The sequence below is a fragment of the Simochromis diagramma genome, unplaced genomic scaffold (genome assembly GCF_900408965.1).
Source record: "Simochromis diagramma unplaced genomic scaffold, fSimDia1.1 OVJJ01000321.1, whole genome shotgun sequence".
NCBI classification, from domain to species: domain Eukaryota; kingdom Metazoa; phylum Chordata; class Actinopteri; order Cichliformes; family Cichlidae; genus Simochromis; species Simochromis diagramma.
In genome coordinates, this window is record NW_024386772.1 from 14,857,785 (window position 1) to 14,879,806 (window position 22,022).

General features: G+C 42.1%; 2 protein-coding genes across 2 annotated transcripts; one reads left to right on the top strand and one right to left on the bottom strand.

Annotated features, from left to right (window-relative positions):
• Nucleotides 1–1,018: 1,018 nt before the first annotated feature.
• Nucleotides 1,019–3,260, bottom strand: rnf151 (ring finger protein 151). The gene is made up of 4 exons (XM_040040787.1): nt 2,988–3,260; nt 2,336–2,505; nt 2,148–2,244; nt 1,019–1,638 (listed from the first exon to the last, which is right to left on the bottom strand). The coding sequence occupies exons 1-4, from the start codon at nt 2,988–2,990 to the stop codon at nt 1,171–1,173; spliced, it is 738 nt and encodes a 245-aa protein (XP_039896721.1). The 5' UTR covers nt 2,991–3,260; the 3' UTR covers nt 1,019–1,170.
• A 207-nt stretch (nt 3,261–3,467) lies between these two features.
• tbl3 (transducin beta like 3) lies at nt 3,468–21,434 on the top strand. Its single transcript, XM_040051592.1, has 23 exons — nt 3,468–3,653; nt 3,773–3,824; nt 4,106–4,201; nt 5,702–5,749; nt 5,867–6,008; nt 6,104–6,188; nt 6,766–6,936; nt 7,016–7,091; nt 7,193–7,289; nt 7,377–7,591; nt 7,946–8,087; nt 9,004–9,062; nt 9,167–9,273; nt 9,398–9,530; nt 15,347–15,586; nt 15,715–15,785; nt 16,721–16,877; nt 17,426–17,484; nt 18,433–18,536; nt 19,353–19,424; nt 19,540–19,698; nt 20,165–20,258; nt 20,649–21,434. The coding sequence occupies exons 1-23, from the start codon at nt 3,622–3,624 to the stop codon at nt 21,019–21,021; spliced, it is 2,784 nt and encodes a 927-aa protein (XP_039907526.1). The 5' UTR covers nt 3,468–3,621; the 3' UTR covers nt 21,022–21,434.
• Nucleotides 21,435–22,022: the final 588 nt, after the last annotated feature.

A 22,022-nucleotide genomic window follows, 5' to 3' on the forward strand; every position in this document is an offset into this window, starting at 1 on the left:
AACAATGTAAAAGCTTTATTTACAAAATAGGTTAAACAGGTTACATTGCAACCTGGCAAAAAACAAAATAAAAACACTAATCAGATGCCTACAGTACCATGAAAAGTATTTTCCCTCATTCCTATATTTCTCTCACTCTTTTTTTTCTTTTTTGATATTTGTCACGCTTACATGTTCCGGCTCATCAAACAAATTTTAACATTAATTTCTATATAAACGATAACCTGACCCAGGTTATCGTTTATATAACAATAGGTTATATAAACGATATAACAATAACCATAACCCAAGTACGCTTAGGCTTCATTTCATGAAATAATGGCAAGACATTCAGGATTTTCCGGCAGAGAGCAGACTTCTTGGTTACATCAATTATAGCAAGTCGTCCAGGTCCTGAAGCAGCAAAAGGGTCACAGACCATCATACTAACACCACCGTATTTGACGGTCAGTATGATCTTTTTATGAAATGCTGTGGTAGGCTCACGCCAGATGTATCAGGACACAAACCTTCCAAAAAACTTTTTTCATTGAGTTTAGCTGAAGCAAGTGGGGCCTGCAGTTCTTTAGATGTTGTTCTCGGTCCTTTTTATAACCTCTTGAATGAGTCGTCAATCATCTCTTGGAATTCACCACTGTTTTGAGTTTTCTCTGTTTGTCTAAAATGCTTCTCACCGTGGTTCACTGGAGTCCCAAAGCCTCAGACATGGCTTTGTAACCCTTTCCAGACTGATGCATGTTAGTGACTTTGTTTCTGTTCTTGCAGTTTTGTTTTGTTTTGTTTTTTTAGATTAGAGCCTTTATTTGTGTGAATGCTGAAATTGACCTCAGCTTCACAAAAATGTGGTTAATCACAGAGAATTCATAAATTAACAAGAGAAGAATGACTTTTTCATACAGGTCAGGTAGGTTTGGCTTTTTTTTACCTCAGAAAATGAAATCATCATTTAAAAACTGCATTTTGTATTCACTCAGGTTATCTTTTTCTAATATTAAAAACATGTTTGTTTATTGGAAACAAAATATGCAAAAACTATTAAAATCAGGAAGAGGGCAAATACTTTTTCACAGTACTGCATATACTCAAAAACACACACCTTCAAAGAATTAAACACATACTGAATTTATACACAGCAGTAGCTCAACCAGCACCAGCAACTAACTCCCTTCCTCAGCAGTTGCTGCTGCTACTTGGAGTCCCACTGGAGCTGCCACTACTCTCCCCAAGGTCCTCCTCTTCCACCTCATGCAGATCATCCATCACCTCCAGACTCTCACAGATAAGCCCTATCTGCCTTTTCATGTGGGCCATGGTGCTCTGCATCCTCCTCATCTTCCGCTGTAGGGCGGTGGCAATGGCCCTGTGATTCCTCTGCCTAGCTTCGTACTCCTGCCTCAACTGCTTGTAGCAGTTGTGTTGAGCCTGGGTTCGGTGGGAGAGTATCGTCCCACAACCCATGTGGCAAGGCTGGCGCCAGTGCTCACAGTGGTGCGCATGGGTCTCGAGGTCCCTGCGGAGGAGCTGTACCCTGCAGCCCTGGTAGGGGCAGGGGATTAGCTCATACAAACAGCTCATGCTGTGGCAGTACTGCTCTGAGAGGGGAAAGGTCTCTGCACAGCCGCGGATCTCATTCTTGCACTGTGAGACACACAGAAGAAATCATATAGTTAATAAAATGACTTGTGTTATAAATGTGCTATAAATCGGTCTGCAGGAATTGAGATAGAAGCTAATCCAAGCCATAGATGACTGAAAACAAAACAATTCTGATGCACAACATAATCATTTCAGTCATTTATCAAGCAAAAATGTCAAACATCCAGTGGCTTTAGCTTGGATTTATATTTTTTGCTTTCCTCCATCTCAAATAAGTCAAACAAGTCTTGGGCTCAAAGAATTTGTCTTGATGGTGTCCTTATTATTAATAACTTAATAAAAACAGTCACAAATAAACGTGTTATTAATTTTAAAAAGTATTCATTAGGTGCTGCCAAACCTTAAAGAGATCAAAGTGACATTATAGAATATGTCCCATGAAGTGGTTCACACATGAAAATGCCAGGCAGCATCAGGCAAATACAAATGTATCCACTCTGCTAGGGCTCATAAAAAATCATGTAAAAATGTGTTCAAATTCCCTTTCCTACCTTTATCTTCAGGCGTCCAATAGATTTGCTCAGCTTGAACATGACAAAGATCAAGCTTGGGTTCACCGGCTTCCTGCAGCAGGGGCAGGTCTCCTGTCTGCAGAGGACAACTAGGAATGAGTCTCTGACCAAATAAAAAAGTCAGGTAAAACTTTTGTCCAAGGATACTGACAAGATACATTCAGTACCTTTTTAGCCACTGCAAGATGCATTTCTTGCAGAAAATGTGGTGGCACGCAGCTCTTACTGGACATCTGAGGACCCCTTGGCATATGGTGCAGATCAGATCATAGTCTGGAGTGTCCACAAACAGCTCCACATCATAACCCCCGCTCTGTGTTGACACCTCTGGGTCTGCCTAGATGTGGCCACAGTGTGTAGAAAAAACAGTATCTTATATTTCAGATATAGCTGAGACTGAAAACCATGGCTCTGTGACTGTCTATAACCTCTCCACAGTGTTCTCAAAATAAAAAAAGAGAGACAACAAAACAGAGCTGTTCTGGAAAGCCATATGACTGATCACATGATTACAACAAGTAAGTCTGCTCCCTTTCCAAAAATCTTTTTTTCTAACACACAAAACATTAAACAATCACAACTTTTTACTTTGTTAAAGTACAACATATAATAAAAATGCCACAATACTCATGTATTAGTATACAATTTAAATACCAAGCAAATAATAGAGTTGATTCAGGCTACATACACAATCTGTTTTTGACCTACTGAGCATCAGTCCATAAATCTGAGATGCTAAATCTAGATTAAAATACAAAAAATCATACAAATAAATAAATATAAAACACACGCCAAAACAAAAAGCTTCCCTCTACTCACCATGGCAATCTCCTGTTTTATTTTTCTCAGCGTGTTTCCATAACCCTGGGGCTGGTTTTACTGCATATCGATCCTCTCATATGTCACACAAGTAACACACACCCGCGTTATCAATACAACACACGTGAACATTCCTGACTAAACAACGAAGGAGGGACCGCGTGTGTGCGCGCGCGCTCGACAGATGAAAACAGTGGGCTAAACTGTAGAATCGGAGCCATAATGGGAGAGCGTCGTTTCCCTGCTGTTCTAGCACCAAACTCATGGTTCACACGGCTGCTATTGTTGTGATACTCAGGAACTACATTATAAATAAATGAATAAATAAATAAATAAATAAACTATAAGCATATAGCTCTGATTATTTTCCCTTGCTTTATATAAAGTTTACTGTCAAAATTAAAAGTTTAAAAACCACCAGTTTGGTGTTTTTGCGTTCATTTGTTGACAACAGAAGTCTGACCAATCACCGCGCCGTGCGCTCAGATGACGTGCAACGTGTGCGACCCTGCCGTCAACATGCGGGATGGATGGCGGTGTTGACTGTAGCCAACGTGTGACATGAGAAATAAGTAGTATACGCCGCCTGTACTCTCTACATCACTTCTTTTTTGGGGCATTTCTCACGGGCAAGATGGCAAATACCAACCTGCAGTTCAAAACCAAGTGAGTTGTACTTGCTGCACGTGTGAGCTGGAGATCATGTAGCAAGCTAACACGAGCTAGGCTAAGGTGTTATATGAAGTTGTTGAATCCACTGTTACCGTTTTCTTGTTCCTTTGCAGTTATGCTGTTTCCAGCAAGATCGAGCCATTTTACAAAGGGGGAAAAGTGCAGGTGGGTGCTCGGCTTTGATGTGTGTGTGTGTGTCTCTGTGTGTGAAGCTTCTATTAATGTCTTTTGTGACACTTTAGACACTTTTGTAACAATGCGCTGGTATAAAGTTGAGCGAATTGCACAAGGTATACAGGAAGTGCAGCAAAATCAAGAAAGTCCTGACTTTGTTTCTTGATAATTATGACAAACAGATGTTTTCAGAGTCTCACACATCTGTTTTAAGTCTGTATGACAATAACCAAGATTACCTTAAATCTGACCTCTCCCCTTTTTTTTTTCAGATCAGCAAAGATGAGAAATACATCTTTTGCACCTGTGGCTCTCGAGTCAATGTTTTGGAGATCAGCACTGGGAAGATCATTCACTGTGTTGAGCATGTGAGTTCAGCATCTAACATCAGGGGTGGGCAGTTTATTTTTACTAGAGGGCCACATGAGAACCTGTGTCTGTTGTGGAGGGCTGCGCCAAAAAAGTTGAACTGACTTCAGCTTGGCATTTCTTTCATTTCGTATAAACTGCTCCCAGTAAAAGTAGATGTTACAATGAGGCAATAATGATGAGAATTAGGTTAACTAAAAGCACAGACATTTTGTCACTGTTTATTCAACATCCCCAGAGATGGCTGTGAACAAAATGTGCATGTTTGTTCAACATTTAAAAGACTTTAAACTTGCAGCTGTAGTTTAATAACTTCATCTGCATTTGTTGATTTCTTGTTGAGCAATGGAAATCTAGTTTTGTTTTGGACTTGAACAAGTGCATTACAGTCAAGTTCTGTGTCCAAGGTTGAAATGTGAAGAGCAGCAGACAGGTGATCTCAGCAGACAGAACATCATCTGGATTTGTTAAACTTCCATCATTCAGAGTTTTTGTTCACAGTGTGATTCAGCTATTTTGCTTTGGGGAAGTTAACTATTTTAGTTATATCTACAACATGGTTAATTTGTAGCTGTGACTTATACAACACCTCCTGGTGTCTAATTCAGTGGGAAAATACCAATTTCAGTCACTCTTTTCCTTCACCTGTCATTGTTCCTGTCACATTTAGATAGCCATCGGTTGTAATACCTGCCAGTTTGTCCCATGGCAGAAACACCCTATGTGTGCAGTTACCTCCATGAAGAAATCACTCCCTGTCTTAGTGCCTTGCTGCTCTATAATATACAAAGAAGACTAACCAGGTTGTGTCGCAGACATCCCAGCTCTCGACCAGAGCCAAAGAGATAAAGTCCAAATTGTCTGCTTACCTTTTTAACTGAAAAATTAAGATTTTCCTCAGTGTCCTCAATCCCTCTTGTTACAGTTTACCTCTCCAGGTAAACTGTAACAAGAGGGATCTCAAATGCTTCTTTTTATCTCAGCGCATATTAGCACAGCAGTGCACCAAACACTCTTTCATAAACTCCCAGTCAGAGAATGAGATACTGTGTTTGGGGGGTTTTTGTTTTGTTTTTTTTGCGATTTTGTGAGAAACCACAAAGCGGATCCTCATTGCTCCATCCCTGCTGGACGTGTAAAACATCTCATAAATCTTCATAAACATCTGCTCTAATATGTTTACAGTGAATCTGCATTCTCATGCACATCTAACAATTGAAAAATCTCTAGTTTCATCTTGGAAAGAGATCCAAATTGCTTTGGGGTTACATCATGGAGGGCATCTAGCCCAAATGATCTGCCAAATTAAACAGCACTGCCTGCTGTGATGAGCCTTTGTCTCACAGAAACCTTGGCTACTGCATCTTTACTGTCTTTATATCAACAACCTCATTCTAACTATTGCCATTGGTGATTTATCAGTCTTCTTTCTTTTTGTGAATAAAATGTACTTCCATGTTTCCTGTCTGAATATTTTGTTGTTGTTTTTTCTCCTGTAGGATGATCAAGAGGACATCACGTCATTTGCTCTCAGCTGTGATGATGAGGTACAGAAATGCCTGAGTCACTTCTCATTAGATCAGTCACATTTGTGTTTTCAGTATTTTCAGCTGTCACCCTGTACAACAGGACTCAGTTGGTCTTTGCTTCGTGTCTCTCCACAGATGCTGGTAACAGCCAGCCGGGCGCTGCTGCTTAAGCAGTGGGATTGGAGGCAGGCTAACTGCACTCGGTCCTGGAGGGCTATTCACACTGTCCCCGTAGCTAGTATGACCTTTGACTCCACCTCTACTCTCCTAGCCACAGGTCAGCTACCACATGATTTATTAAAAAGAAAAGTTTCTCCCTGATATCTGCTACATGTGTATATATATATATTGTTTCTATTTATTTACCTGCAGGTGGCTGTGATGGCACAATAAAACTTTGGGATGTGGTGAAGCAGTATTGCACTCATAACCTGAAAGGGTCATCTGGTGTTGTACAGTAAGTCTCAGGCTCTCGTCTTAAAATGATGTATATTCATATATCATACCATTTTCTACTGCTTATCTGGGTCTGAGCTGCAGGGGCAGGAAACTAAACAGGTACAAAGGTGCTTCCAAGCCAGCATGTCCTGGGCCTGTCTCAGGGCCTCCTTCCTCCCAGTGGGACATGCCCAGGACATGCTGGAGAGATGACATTTCTCATCTGGATTGGAAATGCCATCCTGATCAGTTGCCCAAACCACCTCAACTGGCTTTTATACTCAGTGCACTCTTTTACACAGCAGATTGGTGCAGTGTCTGTGATGGACACTATTGCCACACCAGTCCATCTGTCAGTCTTCCACTCAGCTCTTCCTTCTCTCATGAACTGGATTCACAATTATTTTAATGTGATAACTTAAAAGAGGCAATGTGGAAGTTTCAAATTGATACCAATGGGTTTATCTACCAGGAGGTTGAGAGGTAGCACTGGTGGCTGCCAGTATTTTTTTTTTTACAAATGCTCATATGTAGCAGGATTTAACAATAATATGAAGAAACTAGAAACAAAGGAAATATTTTGTGTCTTTGTGCAGTTTGGTCCAGTTCCACCCAAATACCGACCTGCTGCAGCTTTTCTCCTCCTCTTTGGACTGTGGCATCCGGATATGGGACCTGCGCTCCAGCCAGTGTGTGTGTGTCCTGCAGAGCCACTACAGTGCTGTGACATCTCTTAGCTTCAGTCCCGATGGTAACGCCATGGTCAGGTACTGTGATATTTTAAATCAACCTCAGACTCCTTTTTGTTTGTGTAGCGCTGTGTGTTAAAGTCCTGTGCTCTTTCAGTTCTGGCAGAGACAAGATCTGCACAGTTTGGGACCTGAAAACTCGCAAAGCCAAGAGAACTGTTCCAGTCTATGAGGTAAGCTCGTCAATTTAGATTCATTTTAACTTAAATACATTTTGTGCTCTTCATTTTGGGAGAAAAACTGGAGCTTTATTTGTGTGTATGTGATCTTACAGGCTGTGGAGGGTGTTGTAATTCTTCCTGGAAGTACAGACTTGGCTGAGATCGGAGTAAAGAGCAAGGACTTGCATTTCATCACAGCTGGAAGCAAAGGTCTGGCTGCTAAATCACCTCAAATATTTATATAAATGTCCTTTATCTCCTCTGTGTCACTCATCTTCTCTCCTTTCTTTCTCCTAGGTGTATTAAGGGTGTGGGAGGCCAGCACGGCACGTTGTGTCTACACGCAGACCCTTCCCTCCACCCTCCCCTCTGCCTCTGAGGAGGATGAGAACGACAACCCCCGTAGTCTGACATACCTGTTTCACCTGCCCGCCTCAGCTAGACTGGCCACAGTCACTGCAGAGCACAACATACTGCTGTATCAGCTGCCTGCTCTCACCACACAGCAACAAGTGGGTACTGGGGTCACGTCTTAGTGGACTGCTTAGGTCCAGTACTTACATGACATCACACTACAGCTTCAAACATCTGTTAGTTGTTTCTTTTTCTTACTTTTACATACACATTAAAAATAAATCCAATTTTATGGAATTGTTTGTTTCCCTGGTAAACAGAAAGAGAGAAGTAAAAAAAAATCTTACAAAAATAATAAAATATATCATCACCAGCTATGTAATTGTTATTTTAAACATTGGTATCATCTCAGAAGGTTCACTATGTTTCTATTTTTTGCTGTTCTGTGTATCTGCGTATTAGAATTAACGGTCACTCTCTCCTCTGTTGCTCTATTCACCCTCCCGCTTCAGTTTGTGGGCTACAGTGACGAGGTGCTGGACGTGAAGTTTCTGGGAAAAGGTGACAGTCACATCGTGGTGGCCACCAACAGCTGCCAGCTGAAGGTTTTTGAGCTGCTCACCAACAGCTGCCAGATCCTCTATGGACACACAGGTGAGTCGCCAGCAGAGGGCAGTGTGTGTGTATGCTTACATGTGGAAACATCTACAGTATGTGTGTTCATGTACAGCAAACTACGGTCCAGAGACATGCATGTCAGTTTAAATGGGGTTTCTAAATTGGCTGTAGGTTTGATTGTGAGTGTGGAGCTGTCGGTCTCTGTGTTGAGCCTTTGATTGGCTGATGACCTGCTTAGGATGCAGCCTATGATAGGCTCCAGCAACCACCTCACATGGAATAAGAGAAGCACTAAAGCAGGGATGTCAAACTCATTTTACATGATGGGCCACATATAGCCCACTATGAGTGGGCCTGAGTAGTGAAACGGCTCTTTCTCTCAATGTAAATTAAGTTTAACTAAACATTTAATACCTGAGATATCTTATTATAGGATAAATAATTGTAATTTCAACTGTTTCTGCATGATAAAGAGATGCTGATGTAGTAATTCTGGTATAATACAAATGGCAGTGATGAGGTCTTTATCAGCAGGACGAGCTGTAACATGTATCAAAATACAGTTTAAAGACCAAGATTTCACATTTTCCAAAAATGTCCAGTGGGCCGGATTGGAGTCTTTCTCTGGCTGATTCTGGCCCCCAGGCCTTATGTTTAACATCTCTGCCATATGCCAACAAGTCATCATAGTTATTTGTAGGGGATGTAACTGCAACAGACTTACAATGTACGTAATGTAGTATAGCACAAAATCTAATAATAAAAAGAAAGTAAAAGTCTAAGGACAGCTGTTTTTAAAGTAAGGTTGGAAGAACAGAAATGAAGTTCCTGCCAAGTGTTTGCGCAAGAATTCAGAGGTGACACAATGTGATTGTCTCAGCTTTGGGACTTGCTGAGCAGGTTGGTAGATTTTTATCTCTGCTTATTTTTTTTATCTGCTTATCTTTTTCAGATACGGTCCTCACACTGGATGTGTTCAAAAAAGGATCTCTCTTTGCAAGTTGTGCAAAGGTACGGTTAAAAGAAAGAACGAAGAATTATATATTATATATGACCAAAAGCTGCTATCCCCCCTTTATTAGGTCAGCAGTAACATTTGTATATTGCATCTGTAGGACAGGTCAGTGCGTGTGTGGCATATGGACAGTGACAGTGGTCAGGTGCGATGTGTGGCCCAGGGCTCTGGCCACACCAATGCTGTGGGCTCCATCGCCTGCTCCAGGTAACACTCCGCCTGCAAGCCGTCTAATAAGCTGGTTTTCTTTACACACGTGACAACACAGATACAAAATGAAGGGGGAAATGACTGTATGTGCATCTGCCCTTGTCTTTGTGCTTGTGCCTAGGATGAAGGCATCATTCGTTGCGACTGGTAGTCAGGACTGTACCGTGAAGGTGTGGGATCTACCTGCAGACTGCTCTGCAGAAGGAGGCATCCATCAGCTAACTGCCCGCGCCACAGAGAAAGCACATGATAAGGTACAAGGCAGAACGTTCTGGTCACAGTCCAAGAAGATCTTGTCCATTTTGTCCAGCACATTAAAGTTGCAGGACAGGTTCATGGTCACAGTGTAGCTGCCATCTTGGGAACAGCTTAGGTCTAAATAAATTAAGGAGAGAGTCATAATCAGTGGTCTCTAGGATATAAAAACCACATTCAAAGAATCACCAGTCAAATCTGATTTATAAAAAAATGCTTGAAGGGTTTGCTGACTGCCCAAAATAAAATTTCATTTATCTGGTTCCCTGAGAAGTACAATTTAACTTTAGTCACTCAACATTTTGACTTGGTCAATTACTGTGACTTATAACAAGCATTCATATTATAGTTGCAGGAAGCCAAGAAAACACGAGTAAAGACTGGCCATCTCTCTGTATTAGACTAATGGGTAAATATTAGGGGTGCAACGATACACAAAATTCACGGTTTGGTTCGGTTCGATACTTTGGTGTCACGGTTCGATATTTTTTCGATACAAAACAAATGTTCATGCCTTTTTAATTTGTCATTTATTAAAATTATAAATATATATTTTAACTCAAAAGTACAGTTTTTAAATTTAATGTTGCTGAAACAAAAGTAATTAAAAAAATAAATATATCTCAGGGCTCTCAAAATTTCAAAATCCCTGGTAGCCCTTCGGGCAGGGACTCTTCACTTTTTGGTAGCCCAAAATAAATGTAAGTAGCCCGAATAAAAAAGAGAGCAATTTTTTGATTGATGTTTTGTTTCCTTTACAGTATTATACATTAAAGTATAATATTGTAAAGGAAACAAAACATTAATCAAAAAATTGTTGAAAAACAAATTACAACATTGTATAAAAATTACAATCATCAACTCAAATACTTGGTTCTAATTGAACAGAAATTTCTATGAACTTGTAAGAACTGTGTAGGACATGAATCAGTCTGTGTCAGATCCTGAATTTGAAATTTCCACTGAAGTCACGGGTAAGAGGCAAGTGGAACCAAGATCTAGGCCATTTGCTTTTTGAAGTTTGCAAAGACTGCTAAATTTTGCCAGTGGTAGTTCACTCTTTGCAACATAGTACGCTGTTTTAAACTGATTTTCAGGTTTATTTTTAGTATGTTATTTGCAATTGGTGTTTGTTCTGGGAAAGATATTGCAGACTGAGCAATAATGTGTTTCTTGCATTTCTCATGGGTTCTAATGGGGGCCTTTCTTAAAATGACTGGTCCCAGTAACAAAGGCGCTTGTCGACTCAGAAATCGAGAGAAAACCAACAACACACCCGGCAGAACATTATGTTATTTACACAGGTGCACATAAGTGGTCCGCATGTGCGCATTCACTGTCAAAATAAAAGACGCGCACCAGATAAGAAGTTGCAACGCGCGTTTGCGTCCATATAAAAGGCACTGTTTTTGTCCGCTAGAGTGGGATTTTCACGGCACATTCCGCACCACATCTCTGTGCGTTCATCATTTGTTTGAAGCCAGCTCACCTCCTGCAACCACTTTTCCGAGAATACGTGCTTCTTTTGTGGTTCGGACTCCTTCTGACATTTGTTTGGAGGTGGAGGAACACCAAAGTAATTGCTTAAAGGAGCTTCTTCGACATCTTTAAGAGTTCTAAACAAATGTCTGTCCTCCTCCAGAAAATCTTATGTATGCAAACACGCGTTGCAACTTCATATCTTGTGCGCGTTTTTTTTTTTTTTTTTGACAGCGAATGCGCACCTGCGGACCACTTATGTGCAGCCCCGGTTATATAGCTCGTCATATTGCAGCCACAGAAATTCTTTTGTCCATGAAACCATAAAGCTGCACTTTCTTTTTGTTGTCATAACTTTTCCATTTTGTGGTAAGCTTTTCTTTGGCTGTCACTTCTTCACCCTGACCTGTCTTATTTGGCTCAGCAGAACTGAAATATATATCCTGCTGCTTTTACACACGCACACATAACGGTCAGGTGATTCTCTGCGCGATCAACCTCTCATATGTTTAAGCTTGCTGCGGGAGATTTCACTTGTCATGTTTGCATAGTAAGCTAACGATTGCTAAGATGATGTCAGAGGAATTGGTGCGCAAATTATCATCACTCACCAATCAGTACTGTCGCTCTCTATACACAGTTCGCACAATTGCAAAGTGAAAGCAAAAAACAAGCGCAAATTCAAACGCGATTTCAATATGTCACATATTGACAGTGGCTCATCGATGCCAATGACATAATTACCCAGCTACATTTCCGAAAGAATGCAAAAGCATTGACATATATTTTTGCTTCCTACAATAGCCCGACGGGCAGGGCAGAGATAGATTTTGGTAGCCCGACTGGAAAAATCGCTAGCCCCAGGACGTCGGGCTAACGATTTTGCGAGCCCTGTATCTGATTGAGGAATCATTCATCTTTGGAAAAGAGAGTTTATTACAGAGAAATGCCTCTTTCCAAAATAAAAGCTATACTATACGCTTCTTCTGGGCTATATTCTCAGCAGCATATTGTAGCGGGTCAGGGCTGTTCGGGGTTCTGTTTGTACAGTTATGTTTTGTTTATGTTGCCATAGTGACGGGTGACGCCCTCTCGCTGCGACGGTGTGTCCTTCCGGGGTCAGAGGGCGCCCTGTGTGTTGTTGTTGTTGCTGTGCAGTTGCCGTGCTGAGCAGTTAGCTAGCGGCAGTGTTCTTCTGCAGATGTCAATAAACGGCTGTGCTCCCTGGCTAGCTCACGGGAAGCAAGACCAAACGACACCTCCGTCTCCTCCTTGTCTGAGCCCGCCACATTGGTGTCAGAAGTGGGATGATGGTGGCACCCCATGTTCTGACCCGAGTGACTTTTCCCCCGCCGGTCGTGACCAGCCGGTGCGCCAAAAGAAGGCACCTGGACATTTGCAAAGTGAAAGCAAAAAACAAGCGCAAATTCAAACGCGATTTCAATATGTCACATATTGACAGTGGCTCACCGATGCCAATGACATAATTACCCAGCTACATTTCTGAAAGAATGCAAAAGCACTGACATATATTTTTCCTTCCTATGATAGCCCGACGGGCAGGGCAGAGATAGATTTTGGTACCCCCACTGGAAAAATCGCTAGCCCCGGGACGTCGGGCTAGCGATTTTGCAAGCCCTGTGTTACAGGCATGGCCCTTTAAGGATGAAGCCTGATGGGAAATGTATTCGGGATGTGTGTAGCGGGACTGCCTGGTGTGTGTGTGAAGAGAGAGAGAGCGGAGAAGGGGAAAAAGTAACGGTTAGCTACAGAAGAGACGAAAAGAAAATAAATAAAAGGAATATAATAACTCCCTCAACAGCCAGAGTTGTGTCGGCGATGCTCGCTGTGAGTAAACTGTTTCAGCCCACTGTACGCGGTGTTCGTGCCTTAGAGAAGAAATAAAGTTCGGTGAAGCAGTTTCCTACGCCTCCTTCGATCTTTTTGCTAGCGGAGTTGACCTGTATAGTAAGCTGTTGCCGGCTAGTCAGTTACGGAACCTTCAAGTAACTGCCAGAGGTTTCCTTACTACGGTTCGGGGCCGCGGATCTGGTGCGGTAACACCTGTATCTGATTGAGGAATCATTCATCTTTGGAAAAGAGAGTTTATTACAGAGAAATGGCTCTTTCCAAAATAAAAGCTATACTATACGCTTCTTCTGGGCTATATTCTCAGCAGCATATTGTAGCGGGTCAGGGCTGTTCGGGCTTCTGTTTGTACAGTTATGTTTTGTTTATGTTGCCATAGTGACGGGTGACGCTCTCTCGCTGCGACGGTGTGTCCTTCCGGGGTCAGAGGGCGCCCTGTGTGTTGTTGTTGTTGCCGCGCTGAGCAGTTAGCTAGCGGCAGTGTTCTTCTGCAGATGTCAATAAACGGCTGTGCTCCCTGGCTAGCTCACGGGAAGCAAGACCAAACGACACCTCCGTCTCCTCCTTGTCTGAGCTCGCCACATTGGTGTCAGAAGTGGGATGATGGTGGCACCCCATGTTCTGACCCGAGTGACTTTTCCCCCGCGGTCGTGACCGGTCGGTGCGCCAAAAGAAGGCACCTGGACATTTGCAGGACTTTGTGTGGGGTAATGGGGTCGTCGGGGACGACTGACCCCTTAGGTGGGGGCTATGTAGCGGGTCAGAGGGCTGTTCGGGGTTCTGTTTGTACAGTTATGTTTTGTTTATGTTGCCATAGTGACGGGTGACGCCCTCTCGCTGCGACGGTGTGTCCTTCCGGGGTCAGAGGGCGCCCTGTGTGTTGTTGTTGTTGCTGTGTGGTTGCCGCGCTGAGCAGTTAGCTAGCGGCAGTGATCTTCTGCAGATGTCAATAAACGGCTGTGCTCCCTGGCTAGCTCACGGGAAGCAAGACCAAACGACACCTCCGTCTCCACCTTGTCTGAGCTCGCCACAATATTAAACATATCAGGTCCCCATAAGGGGAATCATGTGCTAACGGCTGTCTAAATGACTCGGGTAAAGTTTGTAGCATGCATGCTTGTTGTTTTTGTCTGCTTCCACTTGTCTTTGCACTAGGATGATGTCGGCGTAAACGTGCAGTCATATTCGTTGTGTTCCCACTAGTACTGTCAGCGTTAATCTCGTTGAAATGACGTTAACGCCACAACACGGCAAATATCCGTTAACGAGCTACCCCTGATCACCCTGTGTGTGGGGCTAGACGGCCAACACGTTAACGAGCTAACTGTGCTAACACACTAGTTCCCACCCATGTAATTGAGCATTGCGTGGCACATCCAACATACTGTTTTACTTTAGTCCATAACGCGCTTACCTTCAGGGTCATACCTCACATGAAAACCAAAATAGTTCCAAACGCCAGATCTGAATGAGGGTGGGGGAGGTTCAATTTGCCATGTTGCAAGGAGAGCTTAACTTCTGTCTGCTAGCTTGCCCTGCGTTCTTCCTTCTGACGATGCTGTCTGTGTTGAACGCTCAGTGGATCTGCGCTCCACAGTGCAGCCTAGGCGGAGTAGTCGAACGCAGATTCACTGAGCGCTCAACACAGACAGCATCGTCAGAAGGAAAGTTGATAAAATAAATTACAAATTTTGTATTGTTCGATACATATGCGTACCGAACCGAAAGCACTGTATCGAACGGTTCAATATCGATATGAGTATCGTTGCACCCCTAGTAAATATGTCTTATTTACCCACTTACCCACTCATCCCTTGAATTCTTTTTGTTTAAAGGCTTCACTGTGGCATCTTCATATTCTGCAAAACACCTGACTCAGGAAGGTTAGAGGAGCCATAAGACTGCGAGTCAGTAATTGTTATTTAAATATAATTTAAAACAAGAAGAATTTAGATTATGATGCTTCTTTTTTTAAATAACTCCACAGATGTTGTGTATAATAAGACACACAGACTGGTGAGTCAGCCACCAGTTATGTAAACAGCTTTAAACAAGTTGGCCTCTTCTGATAAGGAAATGCAGAATAATTCAGGCGTGAATCTGATTTCCAGGACGATGCTGGAAAGTAATCTTTCCTGCTACACCTGCCCTCATCTTACTTGGCAGCATAATAGAGCAATTAAAAGTCAGTTAATAGTGTGCTATGCGTATTTCTTTATACCAGGTTAAACCGAAGTAGGATATTGGTTACTCAAGAGTAAGGTGGAACTGCAGGTGTGGCAACAGGAGTGGAGATCATGAATTTCTTTGGAAACTTCATCACATTAGTTGATCCCAATTCAGTTATTACTTCAGTCTTTTTAAAAAAAAAAAATGTACTCATTCAAACCTTCATTTATAGGAAGCTCATCAGTTTTGTTAAAACGTCTGGTCCTTTTCTCCTCTGCCTTCCACGTCATGTCTCCAGGATGTAAACAGTGTTGCCGTATCACCCAATGACAAGCTGCTGGCTTCAGGTTCCCAGGATCGCACAGCCAAGCTGTGGTCCTTGACGGGGGAGGGAACGGTGAGCCTGCTGGGGGTGTTTCGGGGCCACCGTCGTGGCGTCTGGGCCGTTTGCTTCTCTCCAGTGGACCAAGTGCTGGCCACCACCTCTGCAGACGGCACAGCCAAGCTGTGGAGCCTGCAAGACTTCAGCTGCCTCAAGGTGGGACATTTACTGTGCACGTGTCAGAATCACAGCAGTCTTATGGTGTTGCATAAAAGTAATCATGTTCAGACATTAGTGAGGTCTAATTTGTAGCTATATTCCTTGTTCTTACTACTTTTTTAAAGACATTTGAGGGCCACGATGCATCGGTTCTTAAGGTCATCTTTGTGAGCCGAGGCACTCAGCTGCTCACCAGGTAAATGCACCGAACACGAAACCAAATACACGCCCACGCTGCGGATTGATGTGAATGCCCAATCCAGACTTTAAAAATCATGGCTTTGTTGTTTTTTTTTCTTATTTGTAAAGTCACTTGACACTGACCTAATGAACAATTCAAGCATAAAACGACACCTAACTCATAATTATATCTAATAGATAATAGAGAACCAATATAATACCACATGTTTAAAAAAAAAAAAAAAAAAAAAAAGTGCTTTTGCACCAACAAGTTTATTTCCAAAGTGCTATGAGCTAAAAAGTTGCTGTGATTTGCAGTGAGTCCTTAAAAAAGTGAGAAAATAAGTGGAGGACAGAAGAATCTATCTACAGCAGGTTTGCAGTATCTGAAAGTCAGGTCGATGAGGGGAGGGAAAAATTCAGCAAATATGGGAGACAGGATCTGTGAGATGCACTGGCCTTTCAGTTGATCCAACTACTGTTCACTGAAGTCTCATCAGAAATGGTCAGTGGAAGGGTAGAGTGTCAAGAAGCCGTTTTTAAGGAAGGGAAACGGGGAGAAAATGACAACGTATGCCAAATTACACGAGAACTGGACTGTAAATCAGTAACATCAGGTCTGGTGGGTTCGCTCACATGTTTTGGGTCATATTGATTATTAAAAAAAAAATCTAGCTTGTCTCTTAAATCTTGGTCATACTATGTTTCATAAAGGAGGATCACATATTATAAATACATTGGTGAATGACTTGTAATCAACAAATCATTAGACAGTGGTTTCACAGTCAGACGTATCCTGATCCGTGGTCTGACTGTGGCAACAGTGGATATGCTCATTTCAAGGCTTCAAAGCATGACTGTGGAAACCCAACAAATGACATAATGGTAGCTATGCCAGTTTTTCACGCTGTGTCTGGTTTCCACACAGTAATTAATAATTGTTTTCCATAGTGGCTCCGATGGTTTAGTGAAGCTGTGGACCATCAAGACCAATGAGTGTGTGAAGACACTGGATGCCCACCAGGACAAAGTGTGGGGTCTCCACGCCAGTCGCAAGGATGACAAGATGGTTACTGGCTCAGCAGACTCTAACATCACCGTGTGGTCGGTAAGTAGCATTCGGCTGCTAGCCTCCAGTTGGATAGGGAATAAGAAGGGAAGGTAACTTTGGCTTTAAACACTTAGCAGTCAGTCTTCTAAACAAATACTGACCACCGAAACGAAGAGTTTCACTTGTTTTGCCATTAGTGTTGCTATTTTCTCTATGACTTCAATGTTTTTAACCTAAAAACGGCGTAATCCACAAAGTTAAATAAAGATTGAAATGGACAATGAGACTTGAAGTTTTAACTTGAAGAATTGTTTTGGGTTTTTTTTTTTTTTAACAGTTAATAAATACTTTCCATGTTCAGCAGGCACTTAACTTCACTCCTTGGTTGTTTTTTTTATCACCATTTGCACCAAGTGATCAGTCAGGTAGCTGTGTTGTTGGGACAGTAGGGAGTTTACCTTCTGAAGTATCCCTTAAGAGGGATTCAGTGCACATATTATCTAGGTGGTAATGTTTGCTTTTTTTAAATTTATTTTCCCTTTCTGTGTTTTAAAAAAAAAAGTGTGTTCAGTAGATCAACAGTTTTCTCTGTTGTGCACATCTAGGATGTGACTGAAATAGAGCTGGCAGAGGAGCAGGCGAAACAGGAAGATCAGATACTCAAGTAAGTTGCACACGACTCGATCTCTGACAGCAAGAAGAGGGATTTACTATCGTAGAACAGGCACACCTGCACCATCCATCCTCCTCTCCACTCCGTCTGCAGGGGTGGACACACTCTTTGTTTTGCTTTTAGGCGTGTGGAAAGGATCACTCAACATCACTCAGACATGATCTGCTTTTGTTTTTCCATCTGTTTTGACATCCTGCCTGTCAGCAAGTCCCTCAGATGGTTTTTGTGATTTGCTTGGCTGTGGAGGTTCGCAGGTCAAAGCTGTCAGTAAAGTATGAGTGTGGGAGTGCGTGCTTTGCTGTTCTGATAAGCACAAAAAACTTTAGGTTTGCAGTATGTGAAACAATAAAGAATTTATTTCTGTATTAAATGTTAATTTGCACTTTTAAAGAGTACATTTCAGCTCCATGTTTTTATTCTTGCTAAAGTAGCTTTGCATGATTCCCACAAATTCCGGCCCACAGTTCATCAACTATCTGAAACAATCATTTTTAACTATATTTTCTTTCTTTATTACGTTTTACAGCGTTCCCTATTGATACAGACTGCCCACCCTCATTTCCATTCATATTACTCCAAAGTAATTGACAGAAAAATAAATAAATGACAGGAAAGTTTCTGTGTTTCCACCATTAGTGAGTCCACGGTAAATGGATAGTCTGTGCAATGAGCTATAATAACTTTTTCTGTTATGATGGGAAAAAGAGGCCTACAGGCTGTCAGGGGGTCACTGACAATTCATTTCTTTTTTTCTACAATCATTAACAAAAAGAATTGAAGTTGAATTTTACTGGAATAAATATCAGCACATTTATTGAATTAATGGGAAATAAACATAAGTGATCATGATACAAATTCCCTGCAGTATGTACAGGTGTGTGCGCGTGTGTTTGTGTCTCTGCCTATGAACCCACACCTGCATGTTTGTTGTGTCTGAAGGCAGCAAGAGCTGTCCAATCTGCTCCACGGGAAGAAATATCTGAAGGCCTTGGGTCTCGCCATCTCACTGGACCAGCCTCACACCGTGCTCACTGTTATCAAAGGTACCGACTCTGTCACACGGATCTATCACACTTTGGTCTTTAGTGTCTGACTTTGATTAGCTGTGTGCATGTAAAGTCCAAATTAGATGCTCATCTACGCCTGTCCTTTAGCTTTTCACCTGTGGTTACCTGGAATGTTGTTATTTTTCTTCTGTACGGCTGCTTTGTTTTAAACGTTGAGTCACTCGAGCACTGACGCATGCAGCTCTGGCAAACAGTGGGTCTGTGAACATATAATAACACACACCTTGTTTCTGCGCTCATTCTCTTTTGTTCAGTGACATGTAGTTAAAACTGCAGTGACATATTGTTAACCTGAAGCTGTAACGTCTCAGTATTTTGGATTTGCTGCACTACTTATTTGTGTTAGTACAAAGCAATTTCATCGAAATGGAAGAAAATGTCTTGTTTTGTAACAGCAATGCTCATTTTTCACACCATGTTTGATTGGCTTCCACAGAAGGAGTTTTTTGGTTTGTTTGGTAGTTTAATCCTTCCACTGTTTATAGTATAATTTGAACACACCAGGATAGTTGGACAAAAATAAAATGGTTCATAGTTGGTGTTTCACAGTTTGCTTTGGAGGTGTCTTCATGTCACTGGCTGCAAGTTTGTTTTTTTTGAGAAATCATGACATTCAGATGGCACCAGACAAAACTGTGCCATTGCCAAGAACAGCCGTAAGTGAGACAAACATTGAGCTATCGACACAGCTGAATGGATGGACTCTGGGGAGAGTTTGCTGAGTCCATGTGTCAGACCCTATATGAACAGACTGTCTGCTGACTCTGACTAGTTGTCCCATGTTGCTTCCAGCGATCCGTGAAGGAGAGAATAGCTCCGAGCTGTTGGAAAAGACGCTGCTGAAGCTTCGACAGGATCAAAAAGGTAGCCTGTTAAAAAGAGAATGACTGCGTTTTTACACAATACCAATACCTGTCATTTCAGACAGTGATACAGAAGTTTCCTTCTTTCTTTCTTCTGTTTTCTTGGATCCACTCAGAGTCACTTCTGCGCTATTGTGTGGTGTGGAACACCAACGCCAGGAACTGCCTGAATGCCCAGGCTGTCCTACAGGTGCTCCTCACACACCTGCCCCCCGAAGAGCTGCTGCAGTACCAGGGAGCCCGATCACACCTTGAGGGCCTCATTCCATACACAGGTTAGCAGAGGGGACGAGTGCTTTGACGAACAGAGACCAAAACTGCATCAGACAAAAAAGAAGAAAAAGCTTTTACTCTGATTATTTACTCAAAGTGGCCACAGATTGATCTAAACTTTAGAAACACTCAGAAACGTACAAATAAGTGTCTCATATACGGAATACAACACTAGAGTTAAAGGAATGAAAACTGCAAGTGTGACCCTTTCCTTGTAGCGTTCTGTGAAAATTAGGTGTGTGCAATGTTATGTAAAGAGTTCAGACTGCAGGGGTTTGATTGTAGTATGTGGTTCATTAGAGAAACTGGATAGACAATAGAAAAAAGGATGTTTTGGTCTTTATGCCATGTTTATTAAACATGATATACATGAGTACAATCAATTTTCCTACATGGAAAAAATAACTGTTGTAAATTAACAGACTTTTTACTTTCTTTTTTATTTATTTATGGTCATTTTCCCCACAGAGAGACACATGCAGAGGATTGGGCGTCTGCTGCAGGCCTCCATGTTCTTGAACTACATGTGGCAGAAAATGAGAGTGGCCGGAGCGCCGTCCAGGTGAGACTCTGCTCTGAACGCTTTGACAAATCACCGCGCTGAATGTTGACTGAATCCCGGTGTTTACGAAACAACACTGGCACCTTTCTAATATTGACTCTCGTGCTGCTTGTTTGTGGTTTCAAAGCAAATTGTTATATTAAAGGAAAATTTCACCACAAAATCAGATTTAAGTTTGTGTTTGTTCTGTTTTGTTTTCCAATCTAATTAGAATGAAGAACCGCTGACATGAATGAGGTGTCAACTTTTAACGGCATATTTGACCGTTTGGCTCTCCAAATATAGTGCAGGAGCAGCCTTAAACCATAGCTGGAAACATGCTATGTGAGGTTATTAAATGAAAATATTTTTGGTTTGTCAGCCTAATTTATGCTATTATATCTTCTCCAGTACGGGCCAAGATGAAGACATGGATACGACACCTCTGGCACAGGCTCAGCCTTTCTTTGTGATCGACAAGGAGAAAAAGAGCGGCAGCGACGAGAGACGAGACGAAGGCAACGACAGCGACGGTGAACAAGACGAAGATCCAGATTCCTGTGTTGAAGATGAAGAGGAGCTCGAGGATGTCAGTGCCACCAACAAAGCCTCCACCGACAACGGGCGAGTAGAAAACGGAGCAAGCCACAAAACTAACGGCAAGCACCACTCTGAGAGCGAGGAGAGCTCTGAAGAGGAAGACCAGGAGGAGGAAACGACAGTTAAAAAGACAAAAGGTCTCCCGGTTTCTTCGGCTCAACAGTGCCAGACTTTTGCCAGCTGACAGGAATCAGTTTGGAAACAATAGGTTTTCTTATCTCAGATTATTGGCAGCTGGAGACAGTTCAGATGTGAAATGATAACATTTGTTAGGACGGCTTCTCTACAGACTTTGAGTCATGTGCCAAAGCATCAGCTCCTCCATGCAGATTTTAATGACCCTGACTTCTTCAGACAAAAAAGAGGAAAAGGGGACGCGCAGGAGGAGGAAACCTGGACCATCTTCACACTCACCACATGCCATTGTGTTGTTCTGCAGTAGTGCAATGTCCTGATCTACCAGCTCAACTAAATGAACACACTTTTATGTAACCCAGACAGCAGTTTCCTCATATAACCGTGGAGTATTTTGTTTTGTTTTTAAAGAGGTTGTGACTGCAAATGTTAATAAAATAAACAATGTTTGATTTAAAAGGAGTCACATTTTTATTAAAATAAAATAGCTACAAAGGGAGTAAATTAAATTTGAACCCATGGCATTCACTTGATGCACAGGCGTAGAAAAAAGTGTCAATTCACCCATTGACACACATTCATACAAATGTGTGTCAATAGGTGAATGAGGCATGTTTTATAAAGTGCCTAAAATGCACAAGAACCAGTCCATCTACTATGTGAGTGAGCGCCAGCACGAGTTGTGGTTTCCTGGCAGGCTTTAGATAAGGACTGCAGTTCTTGAGGATTCATGCTCGGCACGGAAAACGGCTGAAAAATGTCCTTTAGTTTAGATACAGCTTTATCTTCCTGGTTCATCCAGGTTTTTGCAGCACAGGCCCCTGAAAGTGTAAAACAAGCTGAAGCTATGAAATCAAAAGCAGGATGTCTAAAGGTGTATTATTAGTTCCATTATGGGAAATGTCAGTCTTGAATAAACCAGCTCAACTAGAGTTTTAACCCTAGCTGACTCTTGGAATCAAGAAGTAAACCTATCATGCTTTTAAATGACAGGTAAAGCCGGCGTTCTTGGAGGAAACCCAAGCAAGGGCGAGATTGTCCTCTAAGCCT